This window comes from Castanea sativa, chromosome 4 (assembly GCF_040712315.1).
Source record: "Castanea sativa cultivar Marrone di Chiusa Pesio chromosome 4, ASM4071231v1".
Classification (NCBI taxonomy): domain Eukaryota; kingdom Viridiplantae; phylum Streptophyta; class Magnoliopsida; order Fagales; family Fagaceae; genus Castanea; species Castanea sativa.
The window spans coordinates 27721085-27746211 of record NC_134016.1 but is presented as its reverse complement, the minus strand read 5'-3'; the positions used below and the strand labels follow the sequence as shown (position 1 = coordinate 27746211).

The window sequence follows — 25127 nt, the reverse complement described above, 5'->3', positions numbered from 1 at the left end:
AGAGGCTCTTTAACTCAATCGGACAAACCACAGTTTCTACTGGAAAACAAAAAAATAAAACATAAAACATAAAAAGTAAAAAGAGAGAGAGAGTTACAGCTCTTTTAGGAGGGAAAAGTGAAAACCAAAGACACGTTCAAAGGTTCGGAGAAAAAGTTCAGAGCACATCTCTGTTTCTATCTTGCCAAAACAGAGGTATATCCGTAAAACTTGTTTATGGTTATCTAATTTGATGTTTGATCATTTTTCTACATTTATATTGTTGTCTTGGTGAGTTTATATTGTTGTTTTGGTGGCTGGATGCAAGTTAGAGTCTATCTGAACTTTTATTTTTAATTTTTTGAGATAAAGATTGAATCTTTATAATGGCTGGATGATTCTTGGAGTCCATCTCATTTTTCTGCATTTATATTGTTGTCTTGGTGAGTTTATATTGTTGTTTTAATGGCTGGATGCAAATTAGAGTCTATCTGAACTTTTATTTATAATTTTTTGAGATAAAGATTGAATCTTTATAATGGCTGGATGATTCTTGGAGTATCTTTTTTATTTTTTTGAGATAAAGATTGAATCTTTATTAGTATATGGCATATTTGATTGCCTGGTCTATCCACACCAATGGTCCCTGTTCTGCCTAGTCTATTTTCCATTTGATTGCTGACATTCAAGACTTGGCTATGTCTTTTGTTTCTAGCAATTTTAGTTGGATTAGTAGATGCCGTAACTCTATTGCTCATTCAGCAGCCAAATTTTCCCTTGCTTCCAATGACTCTTTCATTTTTACTCTAGCTACTCTTTCATTTTTACTCTGTCCCATTTTTTAACATCATCTTTGTTTTGAAAACAAATGATAGGTGAAAGTTATAATAAATTTATGGCCAATTTTTTCTAGGGATAATGATGGGAATACATGTTCCTTCTAATGTGCCTATGGAATCTACCCCATTTAAAAGGATGGAGTTTGAAGCAAATGAGATTGCATATGATTTTTATAATGAATATGGAAGAAAGGCTGGTTTTAGTATTATAAAAGAGTATGTAAATAAATGTAAAAAGACTGGAGTGGTTACTTCAAGGAGATTTGTGTGTGCGAAGGAGGGAATTCGAGGCAAAGACAAGAGATATCAGAATATAAAGAATCCATGAGCAGAAACAAGATGTGGTTGTGAAGCACATTTGGTTATTGTACTTAATGGAGATAGTAAAAAAAATATGTGGTGAATGAATTTATTACTGAGCATAACCACTATCTCCACCTCCCATCAACTGTACACATGATGCAATCACAACGGAAAGTAGCTGCAACTCATGCTATTGAAATTGATTTGGCACATGAATCGGGATTAAGATCAAAGCAATCTTATGAGCTTCTTAGTAAGCAAGATGGTGGATATGATAATCTTGGTTTTACCAAGTAAGATCATAAAAACTATTTACGCACTAAGCGACAGAGAGACATGGAGTATGGGAAAACTGCTAGCTTGGGAAGATATTTCAGTCATCAACTTAAGGAAAATCCTTCATATTATATCGCTACTCAATTGGACTGTGAAGAGTTTATTACTAATATCTTTTGGGCCAATGCAAGAATGATCATTGACTATAGCCACTTCGGTGATGTAATAACATTTGATACAACGTATAGTACAAATAGAGATGCAAGGCCACTTGGAGTATTTTTGGGTCTCAATCACCATAGAGAAACTGTTGTATTTGGAGGTGCACTTTTATATGATGAAACGATTGAATCTTTTGTATGGTTATTTGAGACCTTCTTAGAAGCAATGTCTGAAAAGAAGCCAATCACTATTTTCACAGATCAAGATATAGCAATAAAAGTAGTCATGCCTAAGACATATCATGCATTGTGTAGTTAGCATATGTGGCAGAATGCTGAGAAACACTTGGGTCATTTACTCAAAAATGAGTCTCAAGTTAACGATGATTTTTTAGCATGTATCTATGAGTATGATGGTGAAGATGAGTTTCCTACAGCTTGGAATGAAATGCTAGATAAGTACGATGTTCATGAAAATAAATGGCTAATTGATCTATTTAAATTGAAGGAAAAATGGGTCTAAGCATTAGTTAAGAGAACTTTCAGTGCAGAAATGAAGACAACCCAGCTTAGTGAGAGTTTCAATGCTGATTTGAAGGATTGCTTGCGTACTGATCTCAATATAGTAGAGTTTTTCACTCATTTTGAAAGAGTTGTCAATCAAAAATAGGATAAGGAGTTAGAAGCAGAATACGACTCTAAACATAAATTTCCAAGATTGAAGCTCAAAAGCTCTCCTATGCTTAACCAAGTAGCAACAGTGTACACGCCTACGTTGTTTGATTTATTTCAAATAGAAGTTGAAGAGGTAATGGCACTTTCCATCCTAGAACGCAATGTGAGTCAAACACATAGTTATGTGGTTGGATTTTTCAATCAATATGGAAATTATGAAGTCATGTGGAATCCATTAGATGAGACTCTATCTTGTAGTTGCAGAAAGTTTGAGTCATTTGGTATTTTATGTAGGCATGGTTTGAAAGTTCTTGATGTATTGGATATCAAGTTGATTCCTAATAGATATATCATGAAGAGGGGGAGAAGAGATGCAAAAGATGGAAGCAGAAAAAATTGCACAACACATAACATTAAGCTGGATACTCGACTGGAATATGTAGATCAGTATCGAGATTTATGTCCAAAATATATTCAATTGGTGAATAAGGCATGTGAAACTAAAGAAGGCCATAATATTCTAAGCTTAGCAATTGCAGATTTGAAAAAAAAAAATTGTGACCTTAGGAATTGCAAAGCTAATGTAGAAGAAAACATCGTTAGGCCTTCCACCGATTTTGCAGACAATTAATTATGTGCTTCGATTATGATTGTACCAAAAGGGATAAAGAAAAGGGATTTATCGTAATAAAAAGCATATGACAAAATCATGGATAGAAAAGATGCCGAAACCAAAGGAAGGCACATCAAAGAAGCAAACAAAGAAAAGAAAAGTGCGGGAGGTAATCTTCTAAATTATCCTTATTTTCACCATTCTATTTTATTTTTACACATTAATAAAGTATACTATTATTGTTGCTAAACAAGTACAATTTTTACAGGAAATATATGCACATGACATCATGGCACAAAAGAAAGTTGAGGATATCTCTTTTGGAAATATTACTAGTTTTACACAACTTTTAATGGTAAAGATATTTACAATTATATATTTTACTTTGATATTAATAATAGTTTAGATGCATGATTTGATAATTTTAATGCTAAGCTTGTGATATGTGTAATGTGTAATTGGTAAAGATATTTACAAGTTTTGCATCACATCAGGGAGGCTCATCAGCAAGTGTTGCATTAGCATCACATTTAGAGATTATATCAAGTGTTGTAGGCTCCAATGACAAAATTGATGGTGCAGGAGGTCTCTTGACTCAAGGAAGTGTTGCAAGTGGAGGTCCCCTAACTCAAGAAAGTGTTACAAGTGGATGGAATGAGATGATTCATGAAGTCAAGCCATTTTTCTAGTTGAGGATCATGTTTTATAATCTATGACACATGTTGAGATTAAGTGCTCTTGCTTTGTAATTTTCCTAGTTTAGGACTAGAGTTTTGATGGTCCAAAGCTTAGTCACATTTGGTCACATTCAAATGTTCAAATTTTTTATTATTTGGAAAGAACACTTACCAAAGAGCATTTCCTTTTGTTACCAAAGAGCATTTCCTTTAGTCACATTTGGAAAGAATCATTATTTGTTGCTGCATAAATTGTTATGTTTTTCTGCATAATTACTGTTTTTGCAGAATAGGTCCGGTATTGCACATTCTATTTCCCTCTTTGCTGTATATAGTTTCCCTCTTTGCTATAAATAGTGTTCAGTTTTTGTGAAAAGTTAGTAGATCTCTATGCTTGCTAGGTGTTCTATATTCTATATTAATGTATTTGCTGCTGCCACATGCTAAGATAGTTTTGATTAGATGAAAATTGCCAAATCCCTCTGTTTTTATTAGTCCTTTGAATATTTCCATATACTGTGTGAATATATACTCTGATGTAATTGGGGATTTATTGCTAGAAAGTGAGGATTTATTTTGTTTAGTATAGATTTATTTTGCTAGAAAGGGATATAAGTTTCTTGGTAATTGTACCTTTTTTTTTAGGAGCTAGTAATTGTACCTTTATGTTTACAAATCATGCTATAAAGCAAAATTCACTAAAGCTGTGTGAAACATGATAGCTTTTGTGTTTTTATTAGCAGTCCTACAAATTTTGATGAGCACTATATAAAATATTACTCAGGATTTTTGAAGTTGATAAGACTCAATTTCTCTAGATTCTTATAAATGTCAATTTGTCTTCCTCTTACCCTTTGTGGAAATTTCATCATCACAAGCAGCTGTTATTGTAATTGATTTTACAAATTCCAAGATTTTGAGGATGTTGCCAATTGATCCAACAAAAAAAGAAAATTTGTACTCATCACATTTGTGATGGAGATTTGGTTATAGTCTATGAGATGCTATGATAACATGAAGGCTGTTAAAATATGTTAGGCCTCAGTACTCCGAAACCAACTTTCTGCAGAAGTTGTTTTCTGCATAATTGTTATGTTATTAGGAGCAGATCAGTTTCCCACTTTCTTTTACATTGCTCAGCTAATCTATGTACTTGGGTTGCGCCCCTATGAGTTACTTGGCATTACAATCAAAATTCAATCCAATAGAGTAGACAATAAGAGAATTTAATTAAAAAAAATGAACAAATTTTATTAAAATGTACACTTTGATTATATGATTATAATAACATGAAACTTCTACAATTGGTGTGCTTATTGCTTGACTATACATTCCACCTCTTGCTTCTTGATTATACATTCCATCCAAAGTCTACAATTTTCAATCTTAGCTTGATCACTTCGACTTGCCTCGTGTTAAACAACTTGCCCCATCTCTTGGTATGAATGTATGATGCTTCTTTGTTATGTAAGTTCTTTTGGTATCAAAAGCTTTGGGATGTATCATAGCTCCAAAGGCCCTTCCAAATTACTGATGATTAGGATCAATGAAACCTACAAGCAATATTAACAAATCTCAATCCTTCAGAATTATAGAGAAACCATTAACAAAACTTGTCCAAAAAATTATGCAGACTTTCCAAGTGGATAACCAAATTCTGCAATATGTGGCATGACAAGGAAAACAAAGAGACATTCACAATACATTCCTTAAAACCTTTCATAATAAAGTAAACAATTAAAAATAAAATCAAAATCCATGCAAAAGCACAAACATTTACATAAAACACACACACAGAGAGACCAAAAAAAATACCCACAAAACCAAAAAAATGGAACCAAACATTCTAATAACCACAGCATAAAACACACACACAGAGAGATAATATATATATATATATATATATATATATATATTAAGAGAGACCTCAATAAAAATTTTAAGCGTATAAACTAATCCCAATTCAAAAGAAAATCAAAAACCCCAAGAAAGCACTATCCTATTTCATACCCCAAGATAGCTTCTGAGATGACCATTGACATTTTGATCCACCAAAAAAGAAGCGCCCTATGTGCAAAATAAGTAATTCAACATGTATAATCCAAATTCATATCCAAATAATCAAACCATGCCTAAATCCAAAATCATTCCATATTTGGGACGAAAATCAAACAAACTCAACTATAATATCAACTACCTAAATAAAAAATCAAAGCAAAATTGGGGAAAGATCTAGAAGCTCATCTTCCAAACCAGACCCCATCAAGTCACCGCCAATGACCATTGCCACCACCACCAACCCTAGCGAGCACATCACTACCAGACCCGACCCCATCAACTTTGAGTGAGCCACCGTTCGCCCATGTCTACCTTGCAACCCCATCAAGTCACCGCCAATGACCATTGCCACCGCCACTAGCACCAATAAGCACAGCACTACCAGACCCGACCTTATTGACTTGGAGTGAGCCATCGTTCGCCCATGTCTACCTTGCAACCCCATCAAATCTGGTTTGTGTTGTTAGCATCCATCTCTGTTGTGCATTTTTCTTTTTCAATAGAGTTAACAAAAAGGAAAACAACAATGCTAACCCCGGTTGAACTTGAAGAGTTAAGTCTGTTAACCCCGATTGAACTTGAAGAGTTAAGTCATTTGAATTTTAATTGACGTGGCACAGTTTAGGCCTTCGATTTATTTCAAGCGAATCTTGTCCCTTAACTAGACACTCTCCATTTCAAAGGGAAATGGAGAGGATCTGGATCCATGCCTAGGTTGTGAGCCAAATAGGAGTAAGTCATGTTTGGCCAACAAGAATAGGGCAAGAGATGTATAAATAAATGTAATGATCAATTGAGATATCAATGAAAAATAGTTATTTTTGCTGTAAGTCTGTTTCCCTCTAGTCTTTCTTTGGAGTTAGAGACTCGCGTAAAGAATCCATTTTTGAAGAAGGTGATTCTCTCAAACTCTTAAAAACACTCCACTCTTGCATCTAATTTTCTTTTTCAGTGATTCACTTTAATAGTGAAAACTGAGAATAGCACTCAAGAGCTTGGTTATTTTTGGCTAAAAAGAGTTTCTTTAAAGTTGACCTTTGACGTCATATGCCATTTCTGTTGGTGATGATGTTCTTTATAACATTTACCAAATTGATGAGCAAATCAAAATTTTAGTTCAATGTTTTCTTATTGTTTATTTATTTAATTCTATATATCTTAATGCTACCAAGAAATCTACCTTGTGGGAAACCAAAAAGGTGCTTAGGTTAGGCAAAAATTAACAGGTAAGAGTTGTAACCTTCTAAAAGTCACAAGGGAGAAATGGTTCTTGGGTGTGCATTTGATTTGTAAAATATATATATATATATATATATATATATATATTACAAATTTGCTTCTGAGTTCTGATAGTAAAAGGTTTTTTTTTTTTTAATGTTTTTGACCTTTTCTACCTAGTCTCGAAGCTTTAATATACTACCTTAATTTAAGTCTACAAACTGCACTGTTCAATTTACTTGACACCGTAGGGCATTTGCATCCCATTATCAATGAAACAGTGGTCAAAATCTACATACATTTTAACCTGTATATTGCAATTAAGCACATACTTTTGTTTATGCCTATTAAAGGAACTTTCATTCTCAAATTTACCGGAGGCGCGCCAAAACTTCCTAGCCATGAAAGCACATTCCCGTAATTCTTCTTTCTCTTACTTCTGTTTTCTCTTTAGTGTCCAACGTCCAAAATTGTTTCTCTTGTACACATGAATAATGCATTTGAACAAGAAAACATATCATTGGTAGCGTATGCAACAGAGTCTGTCTTGCCAGTTACTTCTAATATTGTTCGTAATTTATAAAAGAAATAATGTCTTTGAAATCATCATGGAAATTGAGGAAGGAAACATGATAATGTACTGATTGAAGCTTGTTGATAATGAGCATTTTTTTTTTATCATGCGTTAGGTTCTAAAAGTTTAGAACAAATGGCAAACCATGAACACAAACTTGTCTAGATATAGATCTTAGAGTCTATAGGATTTTAGCCAATGTTCAAGGTGTTGCAAGTCAGAATACAAGAAAAAGAAAGCTACAGGTTTAGAATTTCGAAACATGTTAGGTTCGACCGATCGAGAAAACAGGTTCGACCAATTGAAAGATGGGTTTTGCAAAATTTAATTAAAACCCATCAAGCCCATTAAGTGATTAGAGTTTTAGATCTATTTCACAAAGTATTTAAAGGAAACACTAAGACACATTTTGTTATGACTTTGGAGATGCTCTTGTGAAATCTAAAAGGTCTTGTACCTTCTCTTTCCAAAGTCACTACCGGAAATCATTCTCATACAATTAGAACTGGTAGATCTGAAATTGCTGCAACAAGATCATACATAGCTGATGATTTAAACTTTCAAGGGTGGACTTCGAGTCACCAACTGGAGAATTTGTGTTGCTAAACCTTTGAATGAGATCTCATTGTCACAAACGAGGAGTTAGTTTTCAGCAAATCCAAGTTAGAAGAGTCCGTGAAGTCAAAGCTGCACGTGGTCGTGTTGGTAAGTTCTACATGAGGTAGCTTTAGATTTAGGGTTTAAATATATTGTAATCTTCTATTCTGTCGTAGTGGATTTGTTTACCTTGAGGATAGCTAGGTTAAATCCTCCCTAGGTTTTTACCTTGAAACGGTCTGTTTCATTGATTTTTTTAGGTCATCATATTACTGTCTTCTTTACTTTTTCCACACCAAGTAATATGTTTGCATGTGTTTAACCTAGATCTCATAATTAGCCTAAGTAAATACTTGGCTAATTCATTAGGTTAAAATAATATGATTTTCAAGGGGTGTAAACAAACAAACATCATGCTTTCAACTATATGTATCTTGTAGAATGTCTTCTAATGCCCTTGGTGGGCTTGCGTATAGAGCAATAATTAGAACTGCAAACCCTACTACAAGATTTCCCAAGCTGCATGCATGATTGAGATTGAGCAAGTGTTCAAGATTAAGGTTATTGTCTTTATATTTGTAGTTATTTGGGCTTCTCTATTATCTAAATTTTTAGGGTAAATTTTAATATCAATGTTTATCTAAATTAAAGTTGGGTTTTCGGCTTTGTCAGTTAATGTTCCCATCACCCTCAAAAGTGTTGAGAATATGTCTCAGCCAAACTGAGAAAGGGGTTTGGACTAAATTTTATTGTATGCATGCGTTTATAGCATGAACGGAATGTTAGATACTTTGAGGACTCTAAATGGTCGATCCTTGATAACAGGTACTTTTTCTTTCATACTCTTCTTTGAATGGAGCTTAGTTTTATTTTAATGCACTTCCTTATCCCTTTCTATTCTACTTGATCGATGTAATTTGGGTCATTAATTTCTGCCACTTAGTATATTTCTAGTGTACTTAGGTTGGCTATTCTTTAATAAAAAGTTCTTACATTATTTTTAAAAAACAATAATACTTTGAAACTTCCAGAAGGAAAGAAAAAGGTCGTTGTACTAAGCTAGGTACAATGTTCTTTTCCCAATTTTTTTTCTTGACAACCAAACAAGTTTTTAGTTTTTAGCTGAGAAATAATGATATTGATCTGACTTTGAATTTTGATTGAAAACATAACTAGCAGTCCCGCTTAAAGACATATAAGAGTCGAGGGAAAGTTGGTTCTAGTTCTCAAGCATTAATTTGGGGTGTTTCAGATGATGGAGAGCTCCCTTACAACCTTGCTTAGTCATTCTAAAGTTGAATTGAGTCTTATTATATTGTTTTTTTTTTTTTTTTGGCTGCTAGATCATTTTTAATTAAGTTTTACACTTTTACTGGAATAAGGGCCATTTGATAATTTCCAAAAATCTGGAATTGGTTGTCCTTGGTTGTACCTAAGGCCCATGAGTCTTTCCTTTCTTTCCTTTCTTTCCTTTCTTTGGTTTGTATGTTAGTATGTTGTTTGACAGGAAGTATTAATAATTGTAAGCGCCAATTTCGAGTTTTTCTTTTTGGGACAGGAGTAAAGAGATGATGTATATCTGCTCAGTTTATATTATCACTTCAATTACAAGCTAAGAATACCTATTTTTTAGCTGCACTGAAAAAGACATGTTATCTTTCTTAGAATATGAATTTAAGTGTTAGTTCAATTATGTTTTTATATGTTTTAAATCACTTCATAGTAGAACAACTTTGCAGATTCAAATGCTGCAAGTTAATTTTAAGGAACTCAGATTGTTGGGATGACAATCCTTGAGAAACTATTTAGTAATGCATATGCTGTGTGCTCGAATATGAACTCCCAAACTCTATTATTCTCTTCTCCACCATGTCAAAATCTGCTGTGCATGACAAATTGGTCAAGCTACCGTAAGTATTAGTTGGTAAGTATACGTTGAATTGGTTGAGTTTTGAATTTTTTTTTTTTTTTTTTTTCAAATGATCTGATAACGATTGGATAAATTCTTCTTTTCTTTTTTTACAAATGATCTGATAATGGATTTTTTTTTTCCTCATCCCGATGATGTCTCAATATTTTTCTAATTTCTAGATTACATTATTTCAAAAAAATTTAGCTGCCGGAAATTTATGCTTGTCTTTTGCCCTCACCTCAAATTCTTTTCTGATACATTATTTGTTAAGATTGAGGGGTCTTTGATTTTGTTGAAAGAATGGGGCCGTATGGAAAATATTTTGAGGAAAATGGTTTGCTTACTAGGTTGTATTTTTTTATTGCTTTTCATTGAACAGGTTTTATGGTCTAGGATTGTGGGTTTGGTGTTTGAAATTTAGAATCCATTTGGTTTAAAGATGAAAATTTGAGCCTTGTGGTTCAGTTTTTGGTCAAAGTTTTGGTGGTTAATGCTGGTGTTTGGGAGGTTTTTATTGGTTCTTGGGTATGGGATTGTGTGTTTGGGTAATACTTTGCCACCCCATATGACTATGCTAGGCTTCCAGTTTCTTGTAGTAGCTTCTTAGTTCTCTATTGTGTTCAGTTTACTCTCTCTTTAATTGCTAACAAGTTGTAGGTACAAAAGAGTAGAAAACTTAGGAATTTGATAATAGCTAATCCAACATCAACCTGTAATGATTAGACTCCTGTATTTCTTTTTATTTTCATTGATTCCTCATAAATCAAATAGATCTATGGCTTACATTCATTTCTGTAGCTCCTCCAGTAGCTGAAAGGGGTTCTTATCACTATCTGATATGCATAGCTTAACAATCCTCAGGAGGCAGGATTTTTTTCCCCTTTTGTTTGTTGTGTTCCCTGTTAAGCTATCCTTAATTTTTGCAAAGCATATCTACACAATAAATAAGGTGGAATGGTAGCTATATTGGGTTGAATTTGGTCTAAACAGTGGCTGTAGCTTGCAGGCAAAGGGAGGTACTTAGATTTCCAATTCAATTTGATTCGGACATTGGCTGATATGGTCAAGAATCTTGTTTGTGTAGTGGATTTAGAATTTGAACCTTTGAAAACTTTGGTTCAACTTTGGATGCAAACTATGTCTATAATTGCAAGATTAGATGCAGAATTCGGACCCTGAAGTCTGCTAGGTCTTTGTTGGCATCTGGATGATTTTTCTGAATTAAGGATGGGAAAGTAAAGCATGTGAAAGATGACCATAACCTGTAATTATTTAAAAATGAAATGTTTTACAATTGTAGAATTTCTAAAAGAATTTGCAGAGTTTAGGATCTATATAAGTTCAATCAAAAAGAGTTTGCATAGTATAGGATCTATATAAATTCAAGGTGGATTCTATAATACAACATAATCTTTGCAAACATTATAATGTATTTGGAGAATTTCTCTACAATAACTAAGCCAAAAATCAATACAAAAAAATGTCAAGAAAAGAGTGTTGCTAATACAATCTATGAAGCCAATACACCTAATCACTTGAAAGGCATTTGAAAAGAGGGATGCTGCCTTTGAGACTGTTCACTAGAAAGTGGATATTGCATATAATGCTGCTGCTATTGATTGTTCTGAAATTGTTGCTGCTGTAACTGAGAAGCATTACAACATTATAAAAAGCAAGTAATCCTGGAAGCTTGAAGGCCATAAAATTGATGGAAAGAGCTAAAGATGATATAATTGATCAAGTAGCAGCTCTGTGTCTACGCGTATATAGACAAGACAACCAAGATATCCAACATATAACTACATGAGGAAGTAAGGAACTATGTCACCAACCCAATCGTACTGGCCATCTTTTGCAATATCCATATTTCGATGGTTTTGAAACATTCTCAGTCCTTTGGAGTTTGGACTCCAAACCATGGGCAGATGGAGACGCCAAGTATTTCTATGCCTAAAGCATTAGTTGCTGCTGTATTTAAGTTGATTGAAAGACTGAGGCCTGGACTAAATCAAAGACTTCTACTACTGAAGAATCCTGTGTGAAGCTGCTCCAGGCCCTCGAAAAAGTGAGAAGATTTTTTGAAAAGAGATCTATAAGTATGCTATTCCAATCCTAGCAAGTATTTAGAACCCTTAATACCAGATTTTACGGCTAAGTTGATTTTAACACTAAACTAACCACAAGTGTAAGTGACTTAGCAAAACTTTCAAATACACAATCTACTCTACACAAGCATGGCAATATATAAAGCTAGATAAAGTAGAGAGAGGAAGACAAGCAAACCACGCATAACATCACAAGTGCTATGGAAGAGAAAAACCCGAGCCCCGGGCATAAAAAACTCTCCCCCGACCACTCGTTGGAAATCTCCACTAGGGAAAATAGTTGCAGTACATAAGGTATATAATGAACCCTCCAAGCCCACTCTCTTACGTGTACTTAAGCCCTCCAAGCTCCAGGTAGCAATTAACTTCACCGAGTGTAGAATTTTATTGAAGATTGAAGCTCCAATGGAATCACCACCAATGAGAATTGGATTTAGGTTGTGGCTTCTCAAATTTCCTCTCTCATTCACTTACTCACAGGTATGTGTTTGTGGATGAGGAATGTGTTTACAAAATCTCTATCAATGGAATGAAAGAGATGGAAAAGAGAGATGAAGAACTTGGTTTTTCTCTAAGAAAAAGCTCTCTCTTTTCATACAAAGGATTGGCTTCACAGTCTTGGCACCCTTAGGGTTTCTAGGGTATGGTATGGTCAATACTTATCTGAAGCCTTTTGCCATGCCTCACAACTGTGTGTGCACTAGCAAAAAAACAGTGGTTGGTACATTTTGCAGAATAAATCGTGTAGCTTGCGACCTATTCGCCCCCTAATGTCACAAGATGGTCAAGAGATGCACATTTGCACTTCCAAATAAATACTTGGCACGTGGACTTTGCGGGCAACTTATTTTAAGGTCGCCTCTAGGCCGCGAGATCTTGGGTTGATGCAACTTCCAGTCTTCAAGGAGAGGCTCAAGTACACTTCCCCAATTTACATGAAAACTCGAAGACTAATACATCACCAAACAATACATTACATATAAAGTTTTGTCACTGAAGAAAGCCAACATAAAAGCATGACTTCTCAAGATCTTACTCCATCCTATAAAATATCATAATCATTTTCCGAACCACCAAATAGATTATTATTATTATTATTTTTATTATTTTAATAGTAAACCACCAAGCCGAAAATGCGAATGCAAGTTTCCTTTCAGTTCCAGGTAGCATGCATAAACAAAATGTCTTAGTTGTCAAACAGGAAGGAAAAATTAAACTGCCTTGATTTAAGATACACTATTTCAAGTTTATCATTTTCTAAGCTGAAATATTTAACAGAAGATCTGAATTTGTATAGGAAACTTTCTATGCCCAAAATGGAGACTTTCTTAAATACAAAATCCAGACAAGTGCCCACATAAAAACAGTCTACCACGTACATTGCCAGAAGTTCTCTTCAATAGTAATTTAGATTTAAGATATAACATAATTATAAAACAAAAAGACAAACTGAATAAAAAACCTCAAATTAAAATTAGAGAAAGAAAATAGAGTATCAATTAAATTTATTTGTCCTTCGAGTAAAATACATCAATAATAACAAAGAGTCTTATGGCCAAAAAAAAAAAGTGATATCAAGGGTTTTACTTCCTAAACTATTTTAGGAAACTTTTTATGGAAAAAGTTACTGTAAAGTTGAAATTTACAACTATGTTTTATGTTAGCTTTATCCCATAACAAAAATTGTTGTAATTGCATTAATTTTGTTCCTTGTGTTTTGTGGAATTTTCTTGTATTTGGTTTAGTATTAAATTGATGAAGAAGAATTAAGTATGCAATGAAGATCAATGCAATTTCGCGACTAGCTCGCCAAAAGCTCAAGAGTAGAGGCTCCTGAGAAAAGGGCACGTGAGAAGCACATGCTGGAAGTTAAAGAGTCAAGTGTCAGGTTACATTTCGCGAGTGCTTTGCGAGACAGGTCATCTCGCGAGACTCTCTGCCTGGAAGATTTTAAGTGTGACTTTCTTACCCTTCACTCATACTATAGATACCCCTATTACCCACAAAAAGTATGAGAGGCTATTTAGAGAGAAAAACCCTAGATAGGTTTTCTACAACACAACACACCCATCTTTTAAAGAGAGAGAGCTACTCATCCTTAGTGAGAAATCATTCTAGCCTCTTCTCATTTCCTCTCCCATTGTCATATCTTGAGAGGAGATTTGTACCCAAATACAACCCACACCTATTTAGAGTGTAGAGAATGTTTTGGAGCTTGCAAGGCTTTGGGAATTTGCCAAAAGAAGCCGGTGAGACTTGGTGGATGCAATCGGGTGTATTGTGGAATCCGAAAAGCTAGTGAAGACAAAATTCCGAGAAGTCTGTTGGTAGCAAAAGCTTAGAGGGTTCAAGTACATTAGGTAAACTAGGCTTAGAGGTTCTTTTATTATTCGTGTACTCCAACTTATTCACTAGTGGATTGATTTCGACTGGGAGGGTCGCGAAGAGGTTTTTGTCGAGTTCTTCGGTTTTTTCTTCAATAACACGTATTGGTGTTATCTTGTGTTTGCATCTCTCTTCCCTTACTCTTGTGCTTTACTTTTCTTGTTTATTGTTCATGTATATGTCCTAGAGTAGATCCAGTAATTGCGCTTCACTTACTCTTGTTCCACACTTAGATAAGTTAGAGTAAAATCAATTAAGCGGCAATTTAAAATTGGGAGTCTAAACAAGCTCATGTGTTTTAGCACAAATCCAAGCTTTCAATTACTAACTCTTTTGAAAACTTTTTTAATTCTCTATAAAATGTTTCTAGAAATAGGTGATTAATGTATAAGGGCATACATTAACCGAACCCATCTTTTAATGCTTCCTATTGCCTCAACTCATAGTTTTACTTTTTAATGACAAATTGCCTTGATAGCTAGAATGTTGAGAGAAAATGTCATATCGATTAAGGCACTTCCAACCCAACTAATACTGCTAAGATGAATGGGGGATCAACCAACAAAAAAAAAAACTAAGATCATCGAACTTAAAAACAAATACACAACTATTGGGTTTTGTGGAGCCTAGTTCTAATGTGGAAAAAAAAAAAAAAAAAAAAAAAAAAAGAAAAGAAAAAGAGAAGCATGTATTTTAATTCTTATTATTGTCAAAGGCCATCCTTTAAGAGTCAAATTGTTACCGCCTTGATTTGATCCTAAAAAACATGAGAATACTTGTTGGAGCTAACAATGAAGATATCCTAAATTATACAGTTGTTAAGGTCCAAAATGTGATCAAGGCCCAAGCCCACAGAGGTAAGAAAGGTCCAGCCCATTAGAATGAAAAAATATAAAAAAGATGATGAAATAAAGAGGAGCCTGGCCCATGAGAGTGAAAAGGATAGGTCTTGAGCCTTAGAAAATGAAGGATAAATGGAGAGTTGGCCCAATAACATGAAGAAATCTTGATGGTCCAAGAAGCCCAATGAAAAAGAACAGGTAAAATCTGTGCCCAAAATACACGAGGATCTGCAGGCTTAGGAAAAATATAAAGAAGATGATGAAATAAAGAGGGGCCCGGCCCATGAGAGTGAAAAGGATAGGTCTTGAGCCTTAGAAAATGAAGGATAAATGGAGAGTTGGCCCAATAACATGAAGAAATCTTGGTCCAAGAAGCCCAACGAAAAAGAAAGGAAAAATGACTAACAGGTAGAATCTGAGCCCAAAATACACGAGGATCTGCAGGCTTAGGAAGTAGATCCTATTGGAAGACCAAAGCATGCTAAGCAAAATATGGATAACTTAGAATATATCTCAAAGGAAGCACGAAGAACAAATGAGGTCCTGTTAACATCAGCTCATGGGAGCTAAAGGAGAGTGACAGGGACAAATGATAGTTTCGGAGTCATACCTGTTAAGGGAACCAAGGGACCTCGGGCAGGGCAAGAAAGGAGAAAGAGGAAAGTGATCAGGACCCTTTCCGACTATACCATCAGCAGAAGGGAATCTACCCCATTCCCATCATTTTACCAATTTGACACCATCCCGCACATTGTTCACACACACATACACACGTAACACACCCTTTGCAAAGTACACAAGTAGCCACTCTAACTAGTTTTTTTAGAATTCATGGCATCCATCATATTCACAGAGCGAAAGACCTATCAAGCAGCCATCTTTTGGATAGGCTACATAACGGGTGGAGATCAAAATGATCCAAGATCAACTATGGTCATAGGAGCAAGAAGGACAGGCAAACCACCTCGGGGCTCCCAATCGCTTACAAATCGACTAGTGCATGTAGGTATTCTCAATCGATCCAAGATCAACTATGGTTGTAGGAGCAAGAAATATATAGGCAGTCCACCCTGGGACTGCTATTTGCTTGCAAATCGAAAAGTGCATGTAGGCATTCTCAATCAATCGGAGATCAAATAAATATGGTTGTAGGAGCAAGAAAGATATATAGGCAATACACCACTTGCTTGCAAATCGATAAGTGCATGTAGGTATTCTCAATCTCTTAATGGTCATTTTTTATTTTTCATAACATCTTTAAGTAGGGTTATTTCATTATGATTTGATATTATAAAAAAAAAAAAAAATCCAAAATATGGATTAGGATTGATTTTTATCTTACTCGTTGTTATTCATCACGATAGTCTTAGACACATCAATTCATCATTAGGGTAGTAAATTAATCTTATGATTTGGAAATGGCTTTCATGAATTAATTACTTAACATGTGTAGATTAATATGTTTAGATCAGTCATATAACCTAGATTTATTGCAATTAGGGTTTCCCACATGAAAAAAAAAAATGCGTGCATGCATTATTAGTGTTTCTTGAATCCTATAAAAATCATAAAAGATGAGATAAAAAAAAAATAATAGTGTCCATATTAGGAAAAATTGTTTGCATGTCACCTAGGGTAGACTCGTGCAATTTTATCATGAAAGTGCAATTTAATTCACAATGGAATGCAAAACATAAGTTAGATATATAACTAACTCTATTACTAATCTGAAGTTTTATATTAATGTGTGAATATATTCATGCATCATCTAAGATTCACATCTAGCTAATAAGGTTTATATTTTGACATGTTCATACAACCCATCATGATTACATCAATAGATATACTGATATACATTTTAGGATGAAGCGTTGCATGTGTTTTTGTCATTCATGAATACTAGCTTTTAACTGCGCAATGCAAATAATTTGTAATTATATAATTCATATAATATTATTTTGTATTTATTATTTAAGGCTTCATCATAAATATATCAACATATTTTACTTCAAATCACAGATAAAAACAGTAAACTCATAGCATTAGAAAAATAAATGCCTTTCCATAGATAAGTTTCTTCGCAACCTTATAAAATTTGTGATTCAAAACTCAAAATAACATATATAATCCCAAGACAAACCTTAAATTCAAATAGTTTTATCCTTTCAGCTTCATACATTAGAAGTTTTATAGTTATAATGTTTTTTGCAATCATGCTTTTGAGGATTTCTTACAATTTTATTGTCCATTTGGAATCCGCTTATTTTACTAAAACTGAAAACTTTTTGCTAAAAGTATTGTAGATAAAAGTAAAATTTAGCTGAAATAGTACAGTGAGACCCATGAATAGTACTAAAAACTGCAGTGGGACTCATAAATAGTATAAAAAATAAGCTAAATAGTAAAATAAGTTGGCAAAAATAATTCTTGCCAAACGCACACTTAGTGTCCGTTTGGAAACAGTTTATTTAGTTGAAACTGAAAATTTGTTATTGAAAGTAAGTAAATAAAGTTAAAAGTTAGATGAATAGTACAATGGGACTCATAAATTGTACAAAAAATAAACTGAAATTGCAAATAAGCTAAAATTTTCAGCTTGTCCCAAACAAACACTTAGGATCTGTTTAGATACAGTTTATTTTGCTAAAAACTAAAAACACTATAGCAAAATAATTTTTGAATGTGTGAATAGTACTATAGGACCCAGTTTTAAAGTTTTTTTTTAATAAAGTATTTGTGGGTCTCGTGAACAGTACACAGGACCCATTGAACAGTGCATAATCCCACTTATGGCGCTCTTCTCAAAAAAAAAAAAAAACGCAAACACTTCAGTTTTCATCAGTATCCAAACGTGTACTTACTTCTATGATTTATACCTCTAATTAACATACAGGTTAAAATGAAATGTTAAAAACATTTCTTACATTACACCACCAATACTGATAAACTAATATATTAATTGAAGTGCAATATATTAATTAACTAGTATTATTCTCGTGCTAAACACGACTCGATGAAAATTCATATAAAAATTTTAAAATAATTAAAACGAAATTATTAAATAAATAGTAATAATAAATTATAAAATAAGTAAATAATTTTTATTAGAAAATTTTACTTTAAGTTCTGATTGTTTAGAGTTTAGAGTTTAGAGTCTTTAGACTTTATCAGAGTTTATATATTTTTATATTTTAAAATTCTCTTTGTACTTTATGTTAATTTCTTAATATGATATATGGAATGAGTTTGATTATTCCTATTTGGGTTATTTGTAATCTATGCCCTAGCCAACGCAAACAATAATAAACAAAATAGTTTCTCAATACCAATTTTTTTCCTAGTGATAATGATACAAGGCATTTCAAGTAACTATATGCCTATATCATAATCTTCTTGTAACTAATTAATTAGTTAGTTAGTTAGTTAGATGATTTCTTAAGCATTTGCCAATATGATTTAGACACTTGTCAACCATCTAGAAGTTGTCAATGCCAAAGTATAAGTAGCAAAATGTAAGCTCTTTGTAAATCAATTTTGGTACTTGAATGAATTGTTAGCTTTTGTATGCTATTTAGAACTGTGTGTGTTATTAGAAATGTACTTATCCACCTATCAATTTCTAAGCAACTGAACACTTTCATTATTTCTAAACCATACAGAAATAGTCCATCACATTCCTTGCACCAATTTGGTATCAGAGCTTGAGATCCTTAAGATTCAAGTTCGTTTGCAATTTCTTTCTTCATTTTCTGTCCAAGAACCTATCAAGATTCGGTTTTGATTGCTTTTCCTAGCCTAAAATACCTCTCTTACCAAAACCAAAGCCTTCATATGTGCTAGCAATTAGTTTGTAGTAGGAAGAAGCCATGGTGTTTGAGAAGACAAGGAAGAATAAAGGCAAGAAGCAAGTTGTTCTTGTAGTAGAAGAAGATGATATTGCAGCCAATGGACCAAGGTGTAGAAGGGTTCAAAATGGCTTAGAAGCTAAAGTGGAATTATTGAGGAGGCAACTACAAGCCTTGACAAAACGATAGAGAAGAGATAGGATGATACAACAACAATACTACTAGCATGATATTGGTGAAAGTGTAGCTTTAAATGAGGAGGATTATGGCCACATTCCTATGATGGTCCAACCAAGGGAACCAAAATAGAAATGGGATTCAATATTCAAAATTGAATTCCCTAAATTCGATGGAAGCTAGAATCATGAGGAGTTTGTGGATTGGCTTAAGCAAGTTGAGGAGATCCAAAAAAGTTAACTTGGCAGAAACTCATTTGAGAGGCAAGGCAAGATCTTGGTGGGAGCATTTGAAGATTCAAAGATTGAGGGAAAGAAAAACCAAAATTCAAACTTGGAAGAAGCTGGAACAAAAACTTAGGAAGCAATTTTTTTCGTACAATCACATCCAAACCCATATAGCAACTTGCACAATAGCTGGACAAATTCAAATGTAGTGAATAGAGCAATGCTGATTAAGACTCAGCAAACAAAGAGATCACAGTCAACCATTTTCAATTCAAGAACCAGCCCAAGTGGTGGTGCTAAATCAAACTTCACTAAGCATTGGAGGCAGCCAACCAAGACTGTAGAGATTAGGTCAAATACAACTAGATCTAGTGAAGTTTCCAAGATACCATCCAAGAACCAACCAAATTTGGTGCTCAATTGTCTCAAGTCACAAGTTAACAGAATGCAAGACCTCTAATATGTCCAAGGGTCAAGACTTGCTAGTTGAAGAATGAGAAAGTCAAGATTTGCTGGTTATTTTTAATAGCTACATTGAAGAACAGATTTGTGAGGAGGGACAAGAATTGACTGAATGTCTAATAAGTATTGTAGAATTTGTGCATGGTCAATATATGAAAGAACGAGCAAATGGTATTGTCAAGGAAGCAAATGACTCTCCATTAGCAACAAGAAGTGGAGAATGATAGACAACATAAATGTTATGTTCTTTGTGAGGAGGTAGCCATGAATGGTTCCATCTTTTACATAGATGTGAAAAATCATATGAAGCTATCATGTGCAAAAGGTGCAACACACATAGCATGTACAAGCTAGTGCATCCACACTTCTTGCAACCAAAGAAAGGGAAGGCAAGCCCCAAGCCAATGGTCAAGATGAAGAAGGTTGATTCACCAGTGAAGAAAAAAGCCTTGTAGTATCAAAATATGCACGATTGATCATTAGCAAGACAAAACACTTAATGTTCAATTTGGTGTACATGTTTTACGATTGAAAAGTTAACTAAACTTGAGGACAAGTTTGTTTTCAAGAAAGTGAGTCATTTTAATGCAAATGCATCTGCATTGGTGTTTATTTGTGTGAGACTTGGTTGTGCAAAAGTAGCAGCCTTGGGTGTGCTGCAACAGCAGCAAACTCATCATATAGGGTAACTATATTAGCAAATAACTCATACAAATCTTGTGGCAACCAAGAGTACTTAAGGTCAAGTACTTCTTAAGAGGGATAATCCTGATGTAGGGCATTTCAAGTAACTATATGTCTATATCCGAATCCTCTTGTAACTAATTAGTTAGATAGATGATTTCTTAAGCATTTTTCAATAGGATTCAAACACTTATCAACCATCTAGAAGCTGTCAATGCCAAAGTATAAGTAGCCAAATGTAAATTCCTTGTAAATCAGCTTTGGTAATTGAATGAATTGTTAACATTTGTGTGCTATTTGAAACTTAGTGTTCTTGTAGAGGTGTCTAACCATCTACTAAATGTTCTAAGCAACTCTCATTGCTAAACAAACCCAAAACAGTTAGCCTACACACATTTCCTACACCAGATAGTCTAATTGAAAAAAAAAAACACACTCACAAATTAAATACAATAACCAAAACCGAAAATCAAAATATACACAAAAGAGTTCAAAAATTGAGAATTTAAAAAAATAAATAAAAACTTACATAAGAGAACCAAAAACTTAAATGGGTGTCCATTATTTTGCTTGTTTATAGTAACTTTCTTGGCATAATATCTTGCACGCAAATATAGAAATAAAAAAAAAAAGTAAGATGAATCTATTAGATTAAAACATAAGCATAAGTTCCATTTTGAAAAAAAATACAACAATGTGGGGTGTATTGTGTGGGATTTAATTATATGGATGACTTATTGGTTAAGAAGGATTGTATCAAAAAGCCATAACTGAATATATATAAATTCTAAAAATTTTGATAATAAACTTTTAGTTGGAATAGAATTTAAATTTCTAAAACTTAAATGATAAAGTTTTATCTAAATTAAATTATTGTTAAATCCTATCCTTTAGTCAAAAGATTTGTAGCTTAATATCCTAAAAATATTAATTTAATAAGATACAAATTGCGAAAAAAACAAAAACAAAAGCGTGGGTTTTGTGAAATTTAAGTTTAGGAACTTTTTATAATAGACTTTTAATTTGAATAGAATTTAAATTTGTTTTTAATTATTATTAAATCATTCAACTAGAGGAAAAAAATAAAATAAAACAAAAACATGAGTTGTGTGGGATTTGAGAAATTTTTTATAATAGACTTTTAATTTGAATAGAATTTGAATTTGTTTTAAATAATTGTTAAATCGTATCCCTTAGTCAAAACGTGGGCTGTTTTCTTTTTCTTTTCTTTTCTCTTTTAAGAACGAAAACGTGAGTTGTTGTGTGGGATCTAAGTTTAGAGAATTTTTATAATAAACTTTTAGTTTGAATAGAATTAAAATTGTTGAAATTCAAATGATAAAGTTTTATTTAAATTAAACAAATTTTAAATATTATCCCTTAATAGAGAAAATATATCCCAACAAAAAATATATAATTAATGTACTAATTAAAGAACTTGACAAAACCACAATTTTTAAGTCAAACTTTTATTACATCTGTGGGGTCATGGATTTTGGGTTTTGGCCGAGAGCATGTGGTTTTGGCCAAGAAGCATGGGTGGTCTGAGTCTGAGGAGTACTATCTCCTCGGATAAAACCAAACGCAAATCTGGTATAGATCCTAATGATCAAGGATGACCTTCCAGGAAGTTCTAATGATAGCGACGAGCATCATGAACGTACAAGAGGAATAAGGACTCAAAAATATCTAAGGAAAAACTGCTACCACCGCATTAATGAGGAAATGACCTCTGAACAGTATTATGGCAGCCTTACAGCCACCCCAAAAGACTTTTAGAGGGGGCTGATGGGACAACCATCAACTATCCACATGTGGTCCACGTGTAGGGTAAGAATGAAGGAAGAGATGTAATATAAATAAGGGTAGAGATCCTAGAGAAGAGGAGAAAAAAAGGAGAAGAGAAAGCACGATAGCAATCTCAACAACTCCTGTAACCATGGTCATCTAATATATGCTAGAACAGAGCTCCTCGGACGGTGCCGAGAACCAACTTTCTCGCACAAACCGGGTTCAATTCTTGTTGACTCATCATCCAAAACCATATTAACTGTTATCCAGCACTAAAGCCTACCTCTTTGACCCATTCTCTACAAATTTATTGTACTGGGTTCACTGGGCCAAGATCCCTTACATTTTGGGCTTAGTTTGAAAATTGTGTCCCCACAATTGGCGCTGTCTGTGGGAAGAGCTTGTGTGATAGTGAATGCAACGGTTAAATATGATACAATTACGCCCCCATCAGTAAGAGTCCCTGGGGAAAGCCATCATGGTGGCCAGTTTGCTATATGAGCAAGTCATTACATGAGGCACACAGTTGTTGTCCTAACTTAGCTTCCACTCAGGTCTATACTACAAAGTACGGATTATACGTGGAGGATTGCTGAATGGGGCACAATTGTGGGAGCTTTTGACATCAAGTACATGCCTCGTACCTCTGTTAGGGGCCAGGTCCTCGCGAATTTGGTGGCCGAGTTCGCTAAACCTCCATTAGAGGAAGTGGCAGCAACATATGAGAAATTCAAAGGGGCTTTGCGGCAGGGCTAGTTTTTGAAGGTATATATTGATATCTTCTAATCTTTTGAAGTGGTTAAAAAGAACCTTAGCTATGCCGGGTCTTCGGACCTCCTACTTTGGGGAAATTAACACACACTGACATCTTTTGAAGTGGTTAAACAAAACCTTAGCTATGCCGGGTCCTCGGACCTCTTGCTTTGGGGAAATTAACACACACTGGCATCTTTTGAAGTGGTTAAACAGAACCTTAGCTATGCCAGGTCCTCGGACCTCTTGCTTTGGGGAAATTAACACACACTGACATCTATTGAAGTGGTTAAACAGAACCTTAGTTATGCCAGGTCCTCAGACCTTCTGCTTTGGGGAAATTAACACACACTGGCATCTATTGAAGTGGTTGAACAGAACCTTAGCTATGCCGGGTCCTCGGACCTCCTACTTTGGGGAAATTAACACACACTAGCATCTATTGAAGTGGTTGAACAGAACCTTAACTATGCCGGGTCCTCGGACCTCCTGCTTTGGGGAAATTAACACACACTAGCATCTATTGAAGTGGTTAAACAGAACCTTAGCTATGCCGGGTCCTCGGACCTCCTACTTTGGGGAAATTAACACACACTAGCATCTATTGAAGTGGTTGAACAGATCCTTAACTATGCCGAGTCCTCAGACCTCCTGCTTTGGAGAAATTAACACACACTGGCATCTTTTGAAGTGGTTAAACAGAATCTTAGCTATGTCGGGTCCTCGGACCTCCTGCTTTGGAGAAATCAACAGACACTGGCATCTATTGAAGTGGTTAAACAGAACCTTAGCTATGCCGGGTCCTCGGACCTCCTGCTTTGGAGAAATTAACACACTGGCATCTATTGAAGTGGTTAAACAGAACCTTAGCTATGCCGGGTCCTCAGACCTCCTGCTTTTGAGAAATTAACACACACTGGCATCTTTTGAAGTGGTTAAACAGAACCTTAGCTATGCCGGGTCCTCTGACCTCTTGCTTTGGGAAAATTAACACATAATGACATCTCTCTTCAAAGTGTTTAAACTATAACTCAATCATGCCTCGGTCCTCGGATCAGATGATGTGAGAAAGTTAACACTTCATGGCATCTCTCTTCAAAGTGTTTAAACTATAACTTAATCATGCCTCGGTTCTCGAACCAGATGATGTGAGAAAGTTAACATTTCATGACATCTCTCTTCAAGGCACAAGATTATAACCAAATCCTCAGATTGGTAGCTCTGAAAGGAGAAATTCACAGTATAAATATGAGGTGCTTGAAACGACACTCCTACAAGTGTAAATCAAAGGATCAAAGCAGAATCAACTCTTAAAAATTCAAAACCCCACTTTTCTCCTTGGATGCGAGGAGAAAACCGGAGTTTTAAGGGGCTATTGTGGGGTCATGGATTTTGGGTTTTGGCCGAGAGCATGTGGTTTTAGCCGAGAAGCATGGGTGATCCGAGTCTGAAGAGTACTATCTCCTCGAATAAAGCCAAACGCAAATCTGGTATAGATCCTAATGATCAAGGATGACCTTCCAAGAAGTTCTAATAATAGCGACGAGCATCATGAACGTACAAGAAGGATAAGGACTCAAAAATATCTAAGGGAAAACTGCTACCACCGCATTAATGAGGAAGTGACCTCTGAACAGTATTATGGCAGCCTTACAGCCACCCTATAAGACTTTTAGAGGGGGCTAATGGAACAACTATCAACTGTCCACATGTGGTCCACGTGTAGGGTAAGGATGAAGGGAAGATGTAATATAAATAAGGGTAGAGATCCTAGAGAAGAGGAGAAAAAAAAGAGAAAAGAAAGTACGATAGCAATCTCAACAACTCCTATAACCATGGTCATCCAATATATACTAGAACAGAGCTCCTCGGACGGTGCCGAGAACCAACTTTCTCGCACAAACCGGGTTCAATTCTTGTTCGCTCATCATCCAAAACCATATTAACTGTTATCTAGCACTAAAGCCTAGCTCT

The 25127-nt window shown here is 34.6% G+C and overlaps 1 protein-coding gene across 1 annotated transcript; it reads left to right on the top strand.

Annotated features, from left to right (window-relative positions):
- The first annotated feature begins 1457 nt into the window (after positions 1 to 1457).
- Positions 1458 to 3535, top strand: LOC142632663 (protein FAR-RED IMPAIRED RESPONSE 1-like). The gene is made up of 5 exons (XM_075807030.1): positions 1458 to 1838; positions 1890 to 2075; positions 2229 to 2723; positions 3115 to 3201; positions 3314 to 3535. The coding sequence occupies exons 1-5, from the start codon at positions 1458 to 1460 to the stop codon at positions 3533 to 3535; spliced, it is 1371 nt and encodes a 456-aa protein (XP_075663145.1).
- The last annotated feature ends 21592 nt before the right edge of the window (positions 3536 to 25127 follow it).

Excerpts from the sequence above, each read along its gene's own strand:
- LOC142632663 (XM_075807030.1), top strand. The coding sequence starts at position 1,458 with ATGGAGTATGGGAAAACTGCTAGCTTGGGAAGATATTTCAGTCATCAA. Across the intron at positions 2,076-2,228 it reads TTAAATTGAAGGAAAAATGG|GATAAGGAGTTAGAAGCAGA; the intron begins GTCTAAGCATTA and ends AATCAAAAATAG. Across the intron at positions 3,202-3,313 it reads GTTTTACACAACTTTTAATG|ATATTTACAAGTTTTGCATC; the intron begins GTAAAGATATTT and ends TAATTGGTAAAG.